The sequence below is a fragment of the Melanerpes formicivorus genome, unplaced genomic scaffold (assembly GCF_026170545.1).
Source record: "Melanerpes formicivorus ecotype bairdi unplaced genomic scaffold, bMelFor1.0.p_v2 SCAF_92, whole genome shotgun sequence".
Taxonomy (NCBI): domain Eukaryota; kingdom Metazoa; phylum Chordata; class Aves; order Piciformes; family Picidae; genus Melanerpes; species Melanerpes formicivorus.
This window is the reverse complement of record NW_027142444.1, coordinates 2,444,768-2,459,907: the sequence shown is the minus strand read 5'-3', so window position 1 is coordinate 2,459,907 and position 15,140 is coordinate 2,444,768. Positions and strand designations below refer to the sequence as shown.

General features: G+C 58.4%; 1 protein-coding gene across 1 annotated transcript in view; it reads right to left on the bottom strand.

The window, feature by feature from the left end:
* ADAMTS3 (ADAM metallopeptidase with thrombospondin type 1 motif 3) overlaps nt 1-14,075 on the bottom strand; it is a 63,909-nt gene extending 49,834 nt beyond the window's left edge. Inside the window, exons 1-3 of the mRNA XM_068165713.1 lie at nt 13,925-14,075; nt 12,981-13,008; nt 6,260-6,651 (exon numbers count right to left, since the gene is read on the bottom strand). Coding sequence (XP_068021814.1) covers nt 6,260-6,651; nt 12,981-13,008; nt 13,925-13,993 — 489 coding nt within the window. The 5' untranslated portion in view covers nt 13,994-14,075. The remainder of the gene's footprint in view (nt 1-6,259; nt 6,652-12,980; nt 13,009-13,924) is intronic.
* Between the last annotated feature and the right edge of the window lie 1,065 nt (nt 14,076-15,140).

The window sequence follows — 15,140 nt, the reverse complement described above, 5'->3', positions numbered from 1 at the left end:
CACTTCAAGAAATAGGAAAAAAAAATCATCCATCTTTTTTTCCACCTGGAAAACCTCTTACCCAAACTGCTTGGATCTTTCCATGCTATGAAAGGAATTTGTGTGGCTCCTTCCACTCTGGCCCAGTTTGGTCCTCCACGCTCAGCCCACAGCAGCTCTGCTGCCCAGCTCTTCAGTTTTTCCTATGACCACGCAGTCCCTTGGAACAAGGGACCAGGGGAGGTGCAGCCCAGAGGAAAATCATCACTTCACAAGAGCCCCAACCCAACCTTGCAAACACAAAGAGGAGAACCAAGTGGAAACTCTGAGCACAAAGCCTCTTTACTACTTCCTACTCCACAGACTGAGCAGAGAGCAAGGAGGCTCTCCCCGCGGGCCACCCCCGAGCAGGCAAGCCAGAGGCTGGTGTGAACCACAGGGTCCTGAAGCCAAGATGCCCTCCCTGCACCCCTGAAAGAGAGCTCTTGGTTTGGCTGGGTTGTGATCTTCCTTTGCTCCTAGGCTGAGGGTCCCTGAGGAACAGGGCAGAAGGCAGAGAGAGAAGAATTGAGCTGGGACTTAGAAGGGTTCAGATCCTCTGCAGGCTCACAGCACCTTGGGCTTGGAGTGCCAGGATGAGGGACAATGAGCTGGGAGAGGGCAGATTGAGGCTGGAGATGAGGAAGAAATTCTTGCCAGTGAGGGTGGGGAGAGACTGGCACAGGTTGCCCAGGGAGGCTGTGGATGTCCCCTGCCTGGAGGTGTTCAAGGCCAGGCTGGATGAGACCTTGAGCAGCCTGGGCTGGTGGGAGGTGTCCCTGCCCATGGAGGGGGTTGGGACTGGAAGATCTTGAAGGTCCCTTCCAACCCAACCCACCCTGTGAATCCATGAACCTATGAAGTGTTCTCCAAGCCATGGATGCCTCTGCCTGGGGTATCTGGCAGCCACCAACTCTGTGACAGGGAGAGAAAGCTTCCCAACAGCTGAGTCTGGAGGAGAGCTGTGGAAGATGTGGAGATGTTGGAAAGGATGAGAATGGGAGAGAGGCAAGGCAGGAGGAGAGGAGGAGACACTAAAGGGCCAACAATGAGGCACCTCTATCATGAGCCCACCTCTGGGCCTGTCCTAAACCAAAGGAGAAATCAATAAGGCTTGAGCAGCCACCTGCAGGAGCCCTGACTGCCCCACACAAAGCAAGGATGGAGATCTGCTTGCTATGAGTGACCCCTTCAAGGAGAAGCAAACCAGACAGAGGAAAGAGTTTCTCCATTCTTTACACCACCCTGACACTTCAGTCACCACCTGCTCCCCTCCCCATGCTCCTTCCACACAAGAAGCCTGAAGAGTGTGGCCAGCAGATCCAGGGAGGTTCTCCTCCTCTACTCTGCCCTGCTGAGACCTCACCTGGAATATTGCAGCCAGTTCTGGGCTCCCCAGTTGAAGAGGGACAGGAATCTGCTGGACAGAGCCCAAGGGAGGGCTGCAAGGATGCTGAAGGGAGAACTGCATCCAGTTCTGGGCTCCCCAGTTGAAGAGGGACAGGGATCTGCTGGAGAGAATCCATCAGAGGGCAAGGAGGGTGATTAGGGGACTGGAGCACTGCCCTGTGAGGAGAGGCTGAGGGAGCTGGGGCTCTTTAGTCTGGAGAAGAGAAGACTGAGGGGATTTAATCAATGGCTATCAACATCTGAGAGCTGGGGATCAGGAGGGAGGGGACAGGCTCTGCTCACTTGCACCCTGGGATAGGACAAGGGGCAGTGGATATAAACTCCAGCACAGGAGGCTCCACCTCAACATGAGGAGGAACTTCTGCACTGTGAGGGTCACAGAGCCCTGGAGCAGGCTGCCCAGAGAGGTTGTGGAGTCTCCTTCTCCAGAGACTTTCAAGCCTCATCTGGATGTGCTCCTGTGTGACCTGGTTTGGTTTTTATTCTATCTCTCTGGGTCCCTTCCAACCCCTAAGATGTGTTCCTGTGTGACCTGTGCTGGATTCTCTGCTCCTGCTCTGGCAGGGGGCTTGGACTGGATGATCTCTTTGGGTCCCTTCCAACCCCTAACATCCTGTGGTCCTAAAGTCCTGAAGATGTGGCAGGATGCCACTGCATTCTCACCACCTCTGGAGCTTCTCAGCTTTGAGAATCCTCTTTGCTAGGGCTTAGGACATCTGCAGGAAGTGCTCTGTCCCAGAGAAGAGACAGGGGTGAAGCCCAAGCCCAGGCTGAGAGTGCCCAAAGCCTGCTCAGTCAGAGGGGGAGGAGAGGCTGAGGGCTCCCAGATGGGGTCTGTCCACCCAGCAAGGCAGCTGCAGCCCATCAAACCCAGTCAGTAAGTCCCAGGAGCTGCCAAGCAGAGCAGAGTGCAAGTGGCAGGAGCAGGCACAGGGGGTCAAGGGGGTTGACTGGGAGCCTGGAATTCCTGTGGGAAGCAGGCAGCAGGGCAGGGGAAGACCAATGCAGGACTGCCAAACGAGCCTGAGCCACTGCTGCCTGCCAGGTGGACAACATTCTGATTCAGGGGGCTGGGATTGACCTCCTTGAGAGCTTCCCATGTGCTACAGCCAGGCCCTCAGCAGCAGCTCTTCAGGCTGGATCCAGGCTGCACCTCACCAGGAGGAAGCTCTTCAGGGCAGACCCAGGCTGCACCTCACCAGGAGGGAGCTCTTCAGGGCAGACCCAGGCTGCACCTCACCAGGAGGGAGCTCTTCAGGGCAGACCCAGGCTGCACCTCACCAGGAGGGAGCTCTTCAGGGCAGACCCAGGCTGCACCTCACCAGGAGGGAGCTCTTCAGGGCAGATCCAGGCTGCACCTCACCAGGAGGGAGCTCTTCAGGGCAGACCCAGGCTGCACCTCACCAGGAGGGAGCTCTTCAGGGCAGACCCAGGCTGCACCTCACCAGGAGGGAGCTCTTCAGGGCAGATCCAGGCTGCACCTCACCAGGAGGGAGCTCTTCAGGGCAGATCCAGGCTGCACCTCACCAGGAGGGAGCTCTTCAGGCTGGATCCAGGCTGCACCTCACCAGGAGGGAGCTCTTCAGGGCAGACCCAGGCTGCACCTCACCAGGAGGGAGCTCTTCAGGGCAGACCCAGGCTGCACCTCACCAGGAGGGAGCTCTTCAGGGCAGATCCAGGCTGCACCTCACCAGGAGGGAGCTCTTCAGGGCAGATCCAGGCTGCACCTCACCAGGAGGGAGCTCTTCAGGGCAGATCCAGGCTGCACCTCACCAGGAGGGAGCTCTTCAGGGCAGATCCAGGCTGCACCTCACCAGGAGGGAGCTCTTCAGGGCAGATCCAGGCTGCACCTCCCCAGGAGGGAGCTCTTCAGGGCAGATCCAGGCTGCACCTCCCCAGGAGGGAGCTCTTCAGGGCACATCCAGGCTGCACCTCATCAGGAGGGAGCTCTTCAGGGCAGATCCAGGCTGCACCTCACCAGGAGGGAGCTCTTCAGGGCAGATCCAGGCTGCACCTCACCAGGAGGAAGCTCTTCAGGGCACATCCAGGCTGCACCTCACCAGGAGGAAGCTCTTCAGGGCACATCCAGGCTGCACCTCCCCAGGAGGGAGCTCTTCAGGGCAGATCCAGGCTGCACCTCCCCAGGAGGGAGCTCTTCAGGGCACATCCAGGCTGCACCTCATCAGGAGGGAGCTCTTCAGGGCACATCCAGGCTGCACCTCATCAGGAGGGAGCTCTTCAGGGCACATCCAGGCTGCACCTCACCAGGAGGGAGCTCTTCAGGGCACATCCAGGCTGCACCTCACCAGGAGGGAGCTCTTCAGGGCACATCCAGGCTGCACCTCACCAGGAGGGAGCTCTTCAGGCTGGATCCAGGCTGCACCTCACCAGGAGGGAGCTCTTCAGGGCAGATCCAGGCTGCACCTCACCAGGAGGGAGCTCTTCAGGCTGGATCCAGGCTGCACCTCACCAGGAGGGAGCTCTTCAGGGCAGATCCAGGCTGCACCTCACCAGGAGGGAGCTCTTCAGGGCAGATCCAGGCTGCACCTCACCAGGAGGGAGCTCTTCAGCGCAGATCCAGGCTGCACCTCACCAGGAGGGAGCTCTTCAGGGCAGATCCAGGCTGCACCTCCCCAGGAGGGAGCTCTTCAGGGCAGATCCAGGCTGCACCTCACCAGGAGGAAGCTCTTCAGGGCAGATCCAGGCTGCACCTCACCAGGAGGAAGCTCTTCAGGGCAGATCCAGGCTGCACCTCACCAGGAGGGAGCTCTTCAGGGCAGATCCAGGCTGCACCTCACCAGGAGGGAGCTCTTCAGGCTGGATCCAGGCTGCACGTCATCAGGAGACACTGGAGCAGGTTGCCCAGGGATGTGGTTGAGGCTCCATCCCTGGAGACATGAAGGGTCAAGCTTGATGCAGCCCTGGGCAGCCTGCTCTAGCTGGAGCTGTCCCTGCTGAGCGCAGGGGGGTTGGACAAGATGAGCTTCGAGGGTCCCTTCCAACCTGATGCATTGTGTGATTCCAGCATGGCTGAGAGATGCAGAGCACAGCAGCAGGGCCACCAGAGAAGCTCACTTCAGGTCACTTCTGCCAGCCTTGGAGCTGGCAGGAGGAAAAGCTCCATCAGTTTGGAATCCCAGCAGCCTTCAGCATCCTTTCTCTCACACTCACTTGCTCAGAGCTCCAAAAGGCTGTTGCAAGAGCAGCATGAGGTTAGCAAGGCAGAGTGCTCCAAAGGATGGTTCCCAACCCTGCCACAATGGTTCAGGACCTTGAAGGTGCCCCTCAAAGACTACAGGAGACAGCTTGGGGTGAGGTGAATCGAGACCAGAGGGACTCAGGAGCATTCCCTCACTCTTCTACTCAAACTAAGAGCACAGCTCCTCCTGGGCCAGGCCCTAAGACCATGAAAGCACCTGAAGGGCTTCTCCTGCTGTGAGAAAAGAGAGGCAATAAGCCACACACCCCAGGAACCTCCTCCTCTTCACTCAGGACCCCTCTGGCACCTGCTGCCTTCTGCTGCTGGTGAAGGCAGCCACTGCTTCACTGCAGTTCAGTGCCAGCACAGCAGGAGCAGCTTGGCAGCCACATGGCAGCCTCTGCTGGAGCTGCTGCACTCCTTAAGCTCATTGCAGCTAATCCAATTGCTTGCCTTCATCTGCTGCCTCACTGCACAGGAGAGCTTCGTTCAGGACAACTGCCCACAGACACCCCTCAGCCCAAAGGTCTCTCTCACTGCAGGGAGCACACCTCAAGCTCTCTCCATCCAAGGAGACTCATAGAATGGCTTGGGCTGGAAGGGACCTGAAAGATCATCCACTTCCAACCCCCCTGCCATGGGCAGGGACACCTTCCACCAGCCCAAGTTGCTCAGGGTTTCATCCAGCCTGGCCTTGAACACCTCCATGGAGGGGACATCCACAACCTCCCTGGGCAAGATCAGGCATCAATGCCAAGGAGCCAAACCAGACCTCATCAATGCCATGGGTCCAACCAGACCTCATCAATGCCAGAGGTCCAACAAAACATTTGGTGGCCAAAGCAGGCCTCAATGCCATGGGTCCAAACCAGACATTTGGTGGCCAAAGCAGGCATCAATGCCCAGGGTCCAACCAGACCTCATCAATGCCAAGGATCCAAACCAGACCTCAATGCCATGGGTCCAACCAGACCTCATCAGTGCCAAGGATCCAACCCAGACCTCATCAATGCCATGGGTCCCACCCAGAGCTCATCAATACCATGGGTCCAAAACAGACATTTGGTGGCCAAAGCAGGCCTCAATGCCCAGGGTCCAACCAGACCTCATCAGTGCCAAGGGTCCAACCCAGACCTCATCAATGCCAAGGATCCAACCAGACACTTGGTGGCCAAACCAGACCTCATCAATGCCATGGGTCCAACCCAGACCTCATCAATGCCAAGGATCCAACCAGACACTTGGTGGCCAAACCAGACCTCATCAATGCCATGGGTCCAACCAGACCTCATCAATGCCATGGGTCCAAACCAGACATTTGGTGGCCAAAGCAGGCCTCAATGCCATGGGTCCAACCAGACCTCATCAATGCCATGGGTCCAAACCAGACATTTGGTGGCCAAAGCAGGCCTCAATGCCATGGGTCCAACCAGACCTCATCAATGCCAAGGATCCAACCAGACACTTGGTGGCCAAACCAGACCTCATCAATGCCATGGGTCCCACCCAGAGCTCATCAATGCCATGGGTCCCACCCAGAGCTTTGGTGGTCACACCAGACCTCACTCCAGGGGTACCAACCCAGCCCCCTGGTGGCCAACCCAGCAGCAGTGCCACCCCCAGGAGCCTTACCAGCCCGTCGCAGTTGCTGATGGCCACGGACGCCCCGGGGACGTCGGTGATGTCCCCCACGTAGGCGCAGTTGGTGCGGAGAGGCTCTCTCCTCCAGGAGCCGTGGGTGGCAGCTGTGGCCTGACTCCCGTTGCCAGCATCACCCCCAGAGTCTTCAAACCACTCCACGGCGGCCCGGGGAGCCAGCAGGCGGGCGTTGGGCTTCAGGCGGAGGTGGAACTGCCTGCCAAAGGCGCTGACGTTGAAGTAGAGCTGCCTGGGGCCCTGGGAGGCCTCCCGGGGGGATCTCCTCTGGTGGCTGGCAGAGAGGATGTTGGAGATGTAGCTGCCATCTGCACTGGTGCTGATGGGGATCACGAACCCGTAGGGCCTGGCCCTGCCGCTCCCAAGCTCTGCGGAGGGAAGCAGGGAGGCGGTTTCAGGCTGAGCCTAGGGAGAGCGGCCCCAGGTGGAGTGGGAAAGCGGCAGGGGGGCAATAAATGACCAGTGAAAAGGGAAAAGGAGGTCTAAATGAGCTCACTGCTCTGATCACTGACAAAGTTCTTCCCAGAAAGAGCTGCTGGCCCTTGGGGTGTGCTGCCCAGGGAGGTGGTGGAGTCACCGTCCCTGGAGGGATTGGATGTGGCACTTGAAGCCATGGCTTAGTCAGTCAGGAGGTGTTAGGGAGTGGGTAATAGGTTGGACTTGATGATCTCTGAGGTCTTTTCCAAGCTGATTCCATGATTCTATGAGCTAACTCTTTGTTTTTCCAGCTTCTTTGCTCTAGCAGATCCTGGCTGGTGGCTTTTGCTTGGCTGCTGCTGACCTTGGCTGCGCTCTTTGTTGTGGCTAAGTACTAACAAGCCACAGGCTCTGCTCTTCTCTCTCTTTTCCCTTGTACAGGGGGAAAGGCAGCAGGCAGGGGGAAGCTGTTAGCAGCCCCCTGGATTTGTCCAGGGAGGTTCTTGTGCTGTTTACAAATGGTAAACACATGTAAACGTTGCATGTTTTGTACACACTCACTGCACCTCCTGCTTCTAGCCTTTAGCCTGCTTGTAAATGCACCTTTGGTTGCTTTGAACAGAGCTAGGCTGGCAGTTTTCTTTTGGGGGGGATGATTTCAACCCCCCACAAGCAGCCAAACCCAAGCCCAGGTGAGAGCAGCAGCAGTGGAAGCTGAGGCTGAAGGTGCAGCCACAGAGCAGTGTGGCACCAGAGCAACAAGCAGGACACTGCTGCTGGCTGTGCTCAGAGGGTGCTCCAGGGGCAGCTCATTTCAGGCTGGAGAGGAGGAGAAAGTTCTTCCCAGCAAGAGAGATTGGTCATTGGGATGGGCTGCCCAGGGAGGTGGTGGAGTCCCCATCCCTGGAGGTGTTCATCAAAGGCTTGGATGTGGAACCATGGGTAAGCTGTCAGGAGGTGTTAGGTAATAGATTGGACTTGATGATCTCTGAGGTCTTTTCCAAGCTGGTTGCTTCTTTGATTTCATGAAGTCAAAGAACCCCAGAATGGGTTGGGTTGAAGGGGAAGCTTCCTAGATTCATAGAAGGGTTTGGGTTGGAAGGGACCTGAAAGATCCTCCAGTTGTAACCCCCCTGTCACACCTTCTGGCTGCCCAGGTTGCTCACTCAGCACTGTCAAGAATTAGTTGGAATCTGCTCCTAAGGTGATTAGAATCACAGAATGGCTCAGGTTGGAAGAGACCTCAGAGATCACCTGCTCCAACCCCCCTGCCATGGGGAGGCACACAACTGAATCACAGAATGGCTCAGGTTGGAAGGGAGCTCAGAGATCATCTACTCCAACCCCCCTGCCATGGGTAGGGACACAACTGAATCACAGAATGGCTCAGGTTGGAAGGGAGCTCAGAGATCATCTGCTCCAACCCCACTGCCATGGGCAGGGCTGCCTTGAAATCACTCAGTTGCTTGAAGCCTCATCCAACCTGGCCTCAAACACCCCCAGAGAGGAGGCAGCCACAATCTCCCTGTTCCAGAGTCTCAGCACCCTCATACTGAAGAGCTTCTCCCTAAGATCCAGTCTAAACCTACTCTCCCTCCCCATCAAACCATTCCCTCTTGTCCCATTTCTAGACACCCTCATGGAAAGTCCCTCTGCAGCCTTCCTGTAGGATCCCTGCAGGTACTGAAGGGCAGCTCCTGAATTAAGCCAAACAAAAGGTGGCCACAGCCACAGCAGTTTGCTCCTCCGCTGCTACCTCCTGCAGCTAGGGGCACCCAGGCTTGGTCTGCTCCTCACCCCCCCAGCTAGGCAGCAAAGCTCAGATCCTTGCACCAGCAGGGGCAGCTCAGGGAATTCTTTGTGGGCTCTTGGCAGCCTCTGCTGAGCTGCAGGTGAAGGGTTTCTTAATCTGGGCTGGGACAGGGGGGGCAGCCTGGCTCTGCTGCTCTGCAGGTCACACATCCCAGAGGCAGAAGCGAGCAGCAATGAAGCTGCAGTGTGGGAGGCTGAGGCAGGAGGCAGGCACAGCATCACCTCAAGGGCCAGCAGCTTGAGGTTTACTATTTCAGGAGTGACAAGGGGATGATTTCCCCCTGACAGCTTGCAGGCACTTGCAGTGCATTATTCATTAAGGCAGTTAATTAAGCCTGGGTAACTCCCCATCTCCAATACATTCCTCACTGATAGCTAAAAAAGAAGCACCACCACCACCACTACCACAACACAACCCAGCCTAACCCCTCTGTGGCTTAATTTGTCCTAAGTGACTTTCCAGGCTAGGAGAAAAAGATTAGCTGCTGACAGCAGCCAGCCCTGGGCCAAATCAAAACCTACACCACCGATGCAAAGTGACACTTCATAGGGAACTTAAAAGTAGGACAAGCCCTTTTGGAGCCCATCCTGGCCCAGCTTCTGCTGTCACTGAAGCTCCAGGCTCTGAGCAAGCCACACTTGGGGCAGCACAGCTCAGAGCACCGAGCACTGGTGAGCTCTGAGCGGTTTAAAGCCGCCAAGAGCAGGATAAATCCCAACCAGCAGCTGTCTCTGCTCTGACAATATGGATTGCCCCTCAACAAACACCATCGATCCCTGCCAGCCACAGCCACCCACTGCCAGGCCTGGGAAGCCAGCAGGCACTCAGTCCTGACCCAAAGCCCACTGAGACACTGTCTGCTTGTGCTGAGAAGACCCAGGTGAGCCATCAGCCACAGAAACACAGGATGGCTTGGGTTGGAAGGGACCTTCAAGATCAGCCACTTCCAACCCCCTGCCCTGGGCAGGGACACCTCCCACCAGCCCCAGCTTGCTCCATGCCTCATCCAGCCTGGCCCTGAACACCTCCAGGGAGGGGACATACACAGCCTGCCTGGGCAACCTGTGCCAGTGTCTCCCCACCCTCACTGCCAAGAATTCTCCAGTCTCAATCTCCCCTCTCCCAGCTCAAAGCCATTGTCCTCATCCTGTCACCCCCAGCCCTTGTCCAAAGTCCCTCCCCAGCTCTCCTCAAGTCCCTTTCAGGTACTGGAAGGCTGCTCTAAGGTCTCCCTGGACCCTTCTCTTCTCCAGGCTGAACAACCCCAACTTTCTCAGCCTGTCCCCATGGGGGAGGTCCTGCAGCCCTCTCATAATCTTTGTGGCTTCCTTTGGACCCTCTCCAGCAGCTCCACATCCTTGTGCTGGGGGCCCAAGAACTGGAGGCAGTACTCCAAGTGGGCTCTCAGCAGAACAGAGCAGAGGGACAGAATCCTCTCCCTCATCCTGCTGCTCACATCATGAAAGGCCACCACATTTGTCAGGCAGCCAAGCATCACTGAGCTCCATCCCAAGGAGGTCCTGCACTGCCCAGCTGCAGGTTGCCCTACACTGGTCACAGGCTCCCCTGTGCTGGACAGTTTCCAGCCTCAGCTTGGCAGGGTGCTGAGCCAGCTCATTTCAACTACACCATCACCTGGAAAGGTTGGAGCAGATGATCCAGGGGGTCCCTTCCAGCCTGGCATTCTGGGAGTCTGTGATTTGGGACCACAGAATCACAGAACTGTCAGGGCTGGAAGGGACCTCAAGGCTCAGCCAGTCCCAAGCCCCCTGCCATGGGTAGGGACACCTCACACCACAGCAGGTTGCTCACAGCCACCTCCAGCCTGGCTGCAAACACCTCCAGGCAGGAGGCTGCCACCACCTCCCTGGGCAACCTGTGCCAGGCTCTCACCACCCTCCTGGGGAAGAGCTCCTGTGAAAACACAGACTCAGAGGTCTGTGAGTGGACAAACCCCCCCAGCCAACACCCTCTTCATCCCCCACCTTCCCCCTTCCCAGGTAGAATCACAGAATCAACAAGGTCAGAAAAGACCTCAGAGATCATCCAGTCCAACCTGTCACCCAACACCTCCTGACTAACCAAGCCATGGCTCCAAGTGCCACATCCAATCCTCCCTTGAACACCTCCAGGGATGCTGACTGCACCACCTCCCTGGGCAGCACATCCCAACAGCCAACAGCTCTCTCTGTGAAGAGCAAGGGCCACATCAGCTGCAAAAGCTACCAAGGCACCACCAGAACCTGTCCCACACCAAGCCAGTGCTGGGGGCTTCGTGTGAGGTGCCCTATTTCCACCCCCCCACCTCCTCTCTGCCCATGCAGCAGCATCTCTCCTGCAGCTCCTGCCTCTCAAATGCTCCTGACTGCAGCAGCAGCAGCAGCTCTGGGGCCGGGAAGGGAAGGGGGAAAAAAAGCTGAAGGACACAAAGTTCTTTCCCAGCTGAAGGCATCCTGCCTGCTGCAGCCTGTGATTTGCAGACACATTCCTGTATAGCTTATGGTTTCTGAAATTCAAATACAATCTATTTCTCCTGGAAACGACCCGAAATAAAGCCCAGGCTCAGCATACCACTGGAAAAGGACTCTGCTTGCCAGGGAGGTTTAAATGGACCTCGCTGTCTCGGCTCCCATTATTCACCCAGCGCAGTGGAAACCAACCTAAGCCCGGGAGGACGTGCTGCCAGGACTGAAATCGAGACAAGAAGACCTCCAAAACTCGGAGAAAATGCTTGAAATGCCTCTCTGTGCAAAGCCTCAGCTCCAAACCTCAGAACTGCAGGGCTGAGGGCAACTGGAAATAGAATTGCCAGGGGTCCGCTCCCGCCACTGCTGCTTCTCGGGCTGGAAAGCTGCCCCCAAGCACCCTCCCAGCGAGCAGATGCTCCACAGCCAGCTCTGCAAAGGCTCTTCTCACCACCAGCCCCCCTCCACAGCCTCCTCCGGCCCACTGAAACCCCTCCATAACTCTTTCCATGCCACACAGACCCCTCCACAGCCTCCTTCCAGCCCACTGAAACCCCTCCACAGCCTCCTTCCAGCCCACTGAGACTCCTCCATAACTCCTTCCATGCCACAGAGATCCCTCCACAGCCTCCTTCCAGCCCACTGAGACTCCTCCATAACTCCTTCCATGACACAGAGACCCCTCCACAGCCTCCTCCCAGCCCAGAGAGACCCCTCCACAGCCTCCCTCCATGCCCACAGAGACCCCTCCATAACTCTATTCCAGAGATCCCTCCACAGCCTCTTTCCAGCCCACAGAGACTCCTCCATAACTCTTTCTATCCCACAGAGACCCCTCCACAGCCTCATTGCAGCCCAGAGACCCCCCAATAACTCCTTCTATGCCACAGAGATCCCTCCACAGCCTCCTCCCAGCACACAGAGACCCCTCCATAACTCTTTCTATCCCACGGAGGTCCCTCCACAGCCTCCTCCAGCCCAGAGAGATCCCTCCACAGCCTCCCTCCAGCCCACAGAGCACTAACTGATGTGAACCTCAACCACCACAGATCTCCAGAAACTAAACTGTGCATGCAGCCTGCTGACTAAACGAAGCTTCTTGTCTTTAGAGAGGAGTTGGAGAGGCTTCAGTTTCACCACGAAGCACCCAGGGGCACCACAAGCACCTCGCCTAGCAGCCCCCAGCCTTGCTGCACTGCACTTTCCCTTCCCCAAGGGCACCACTTCAGACTCATCATGAGGCACCCAGAACCACACGGTGCCATCCATGGGCTATGAAGAGGCCTTGGCATTAGAGATGGGGTGTTTTTTTTCCCAGCTCAAAGAAAAGGTTGAGCCCTTCCAACACAGAAGGGAAATGGGATGAAGGCCCCAGCCAAACAGGGTAGAAACACAGGATTGTTTGGGTTGGAAAAGGCCTGAGAGATCATCCAGTCCAAACATCAACCCACCACCACCATGGCCCCAAGTGCCATGGCCACAGGTTTCTGGAACACCTCTGGGGATGGGGACTCCACCACCTTCCTGGGCAGCCTTCTTCCAACCCCTGACCACTCCTCCAGCAACTAAATTGTTCCTAATACCCAACCTAACCCTCCCCTGGCACCATTTCAGGCCCCATTCAGGGGGAGGCATTTCCTCCTCGATTCAGAGCTGAGCACAAAGTGTCTGACCCAGATTTGCTGTCATATCCCAGGCTGGGTTTGCCCTCCCATCCAGAGGGGCACGCTGCAGTTTCAGCCTCCTCTTGCTTTCTGTTTCAGCAGGGCAGCCCAAACCCGTGGGGCTGCAGAAGTGCACAATGAGAGGGCTTGCAAATTCAAGTCATGCCACATCACAATGCTCCTGGGTGGCACTGGTGTGGTGGTGGTGGGTGGGGGGTACAGGAGGGAGGGCTGGCCTGCATACAGATCACTTTGCCAGCAAATAAGCCACTTTGTGGAGCTTCCTCCACCTATTCCCCACCTTGACAGCAGCACTCAGAGTTGAAAAAGGGCCTTACCTGTTTGGATCTGCTCTTCTTTGTCAGCCTGGGGAGAAAAAGAGAGAGAAAAGAAACACATGTAGGAAGTTGTTTGGGAGGGGGAGGGGGGGTGGGATTCACAGTGTGTGACAGCAGTGAGCTTCCAGGAGGCTGGAAAACGACTTGTCCTGTGTTGCACCATGCTTTACATCCCTGGTATTCGGTTTCTGGGGGTGGCACTCCTCCCTAAGCGAACAAACAGCTGCTCCCCACGCGTGGACTAGCAGAGTAGGTCTGGCAGCAAGGGAGCTGCAGGGCAATCCTCCTTCCGAGCGCCCTGCTCTACAGATCTTTTGCGCCAGAGAGGGGCTCCAGCGGCCAGAGAGAAGCCCCCCAAGTGATGGATGCCGGGAAGCACAGGGTGCCAGAGTGGTGCAGAGCCACGCGTGGGGACCAACTCCTGTTTCGCCTCCGTGCTGGGGAGCTGGAAAGGGAAGCGAACCTCCCAAGCGGCAGCAGGGGCAGCGCTGGCGGCAGCTGGCTGCCAACGCCAGCTCATCACCACCGTGGCACCAGCGGGGGCCGGGGCTGCGGGACCGGACCCGGCAGCGGCGATGCTGCACGCCCGGTAATCGCAGCTCCGAGCTCGGTGCCGGAGAGGGGAGAGCCGGACGCTGAGGTTTGCAAAGGGATAGAGGGACAGCCGCCCTCGGGACCCTCCCCACGGCAGCCCACCCGCGGGCCGCCGTGCCCCGGCGCTTCCAGCCGAGCTCCGGGGACAGCCCCAGCCCGCAGCTCCCCTGGCCGGGGACCGAGGGAAGGGGGCGGCGAAAGCTCCGGCAGCCTCCCGGGCCCGCTGGCAGAGGGACGGGCACGGAGGCGAAGGGGGGCAGGAGCCGGTGCGTGTGTGTGTGTGTGTGTGTCGCCCTCCCCCCCGCGACCCCCGGTGCCACCCCGCTTGGCTGGCTGCCTGCCTCACTCACCTGCCGTCCGGCGGCGGCGCGGAGCCCCAGGAGCGCGGCTGCCACTACCCACAGGGGCAGGAGCAGCATCACGGGGACCGCCGCCCAGCCTTCCCCGCACGCTGCCGGCCCCCGCCGCGCTCCTCCTCGGCCCTTCCGCCGCCTCCTCTCCTCTCCCCTCCGCCGCCGCTTCAGCCGCGCCCCCCCCCACCCGCACCCCCCCCTCCCCTCCCCGGGGAGTCCCGGGGCCGGCGGCCGGGCCGGGCGGAGGCGGCAGCGGCGGGCGGTGAGCGTCCGCGCCGCCTCCTGTTGCTCGCTGCGCCCCTGCCTGGGCCGCGCATCGCGACCTGCGGCGTTAATAAAGCCGGTGCGGCCCCCCGGGCGCGGCCCCGCCTTCGGCACCGTCCACGTCAGGGGCCGGCGCGGCTCGGCACGGCACGGCACGGCTCGGCTCCGCTCCGTTCGGCGGGGGTCCGACGGGATCACGCCCCCTCCACGCCGGGGAGAGCCTCGGCCACCGGCAGCGGAGGGGCAGAGGTGGAAAGTTACACGCGGAGAAATCAGTTCCCTGGGGAGAGCAAAGAACCAAGCAGAAAGTTGTAGAAGAGCAAAAGGATGCTGAAAGGAGAGGGCTCGGCAGCTGTTTCTCGGAGGATGAGGATGAGCAGAGGGCTGGAGCTGCTCTGCTGTGAGCACAGACTGAGGGAGTTGGGGTTGTGCAGGCTGGAGAAAAGAAGGCTCCCAGGAGAGCTCATTGTGGCCTTCCAGGATCTGCAGGGGGCTCCAAGAAAGCTGAGGAGGGACTTTGGAGGGTGTCAGAGAGGGATAGGACTGGGGGGGATGGAGCAGAACTTGAAGTGGGCAGATTGAGATTGGCTGTGAGGAAGAAGTTGCTCCCCATGAGGGTGGTGAGAGCCTGGCACAGGTTGCCCAGGGAGGTGGTGGAAGCCTCCTGCCTGGAGGTGTTTGCAGCCAGGCTGGATGTGGCTGTGAGCAACCTGCTGTGGTGTGAGGTGTCCCTGCCCATGGCAGGGGGTTGGGGCTGGCTGAGCCTTGAGGTGCCTTCCAGCCCTGACAAGTCTGTGACTCGCTGACAGCTCAGTTCAAGCCATTCCTCATCTAACAGCCAAGCCTGGCCCTGCTTCCATCAGCCACCATGGTTTTCAAGTCTGCTACAGACACACATCCTCACCTGTGCCAGCCTCACCTGTTAAAAACCTGGTCCATGGTTGCAGTT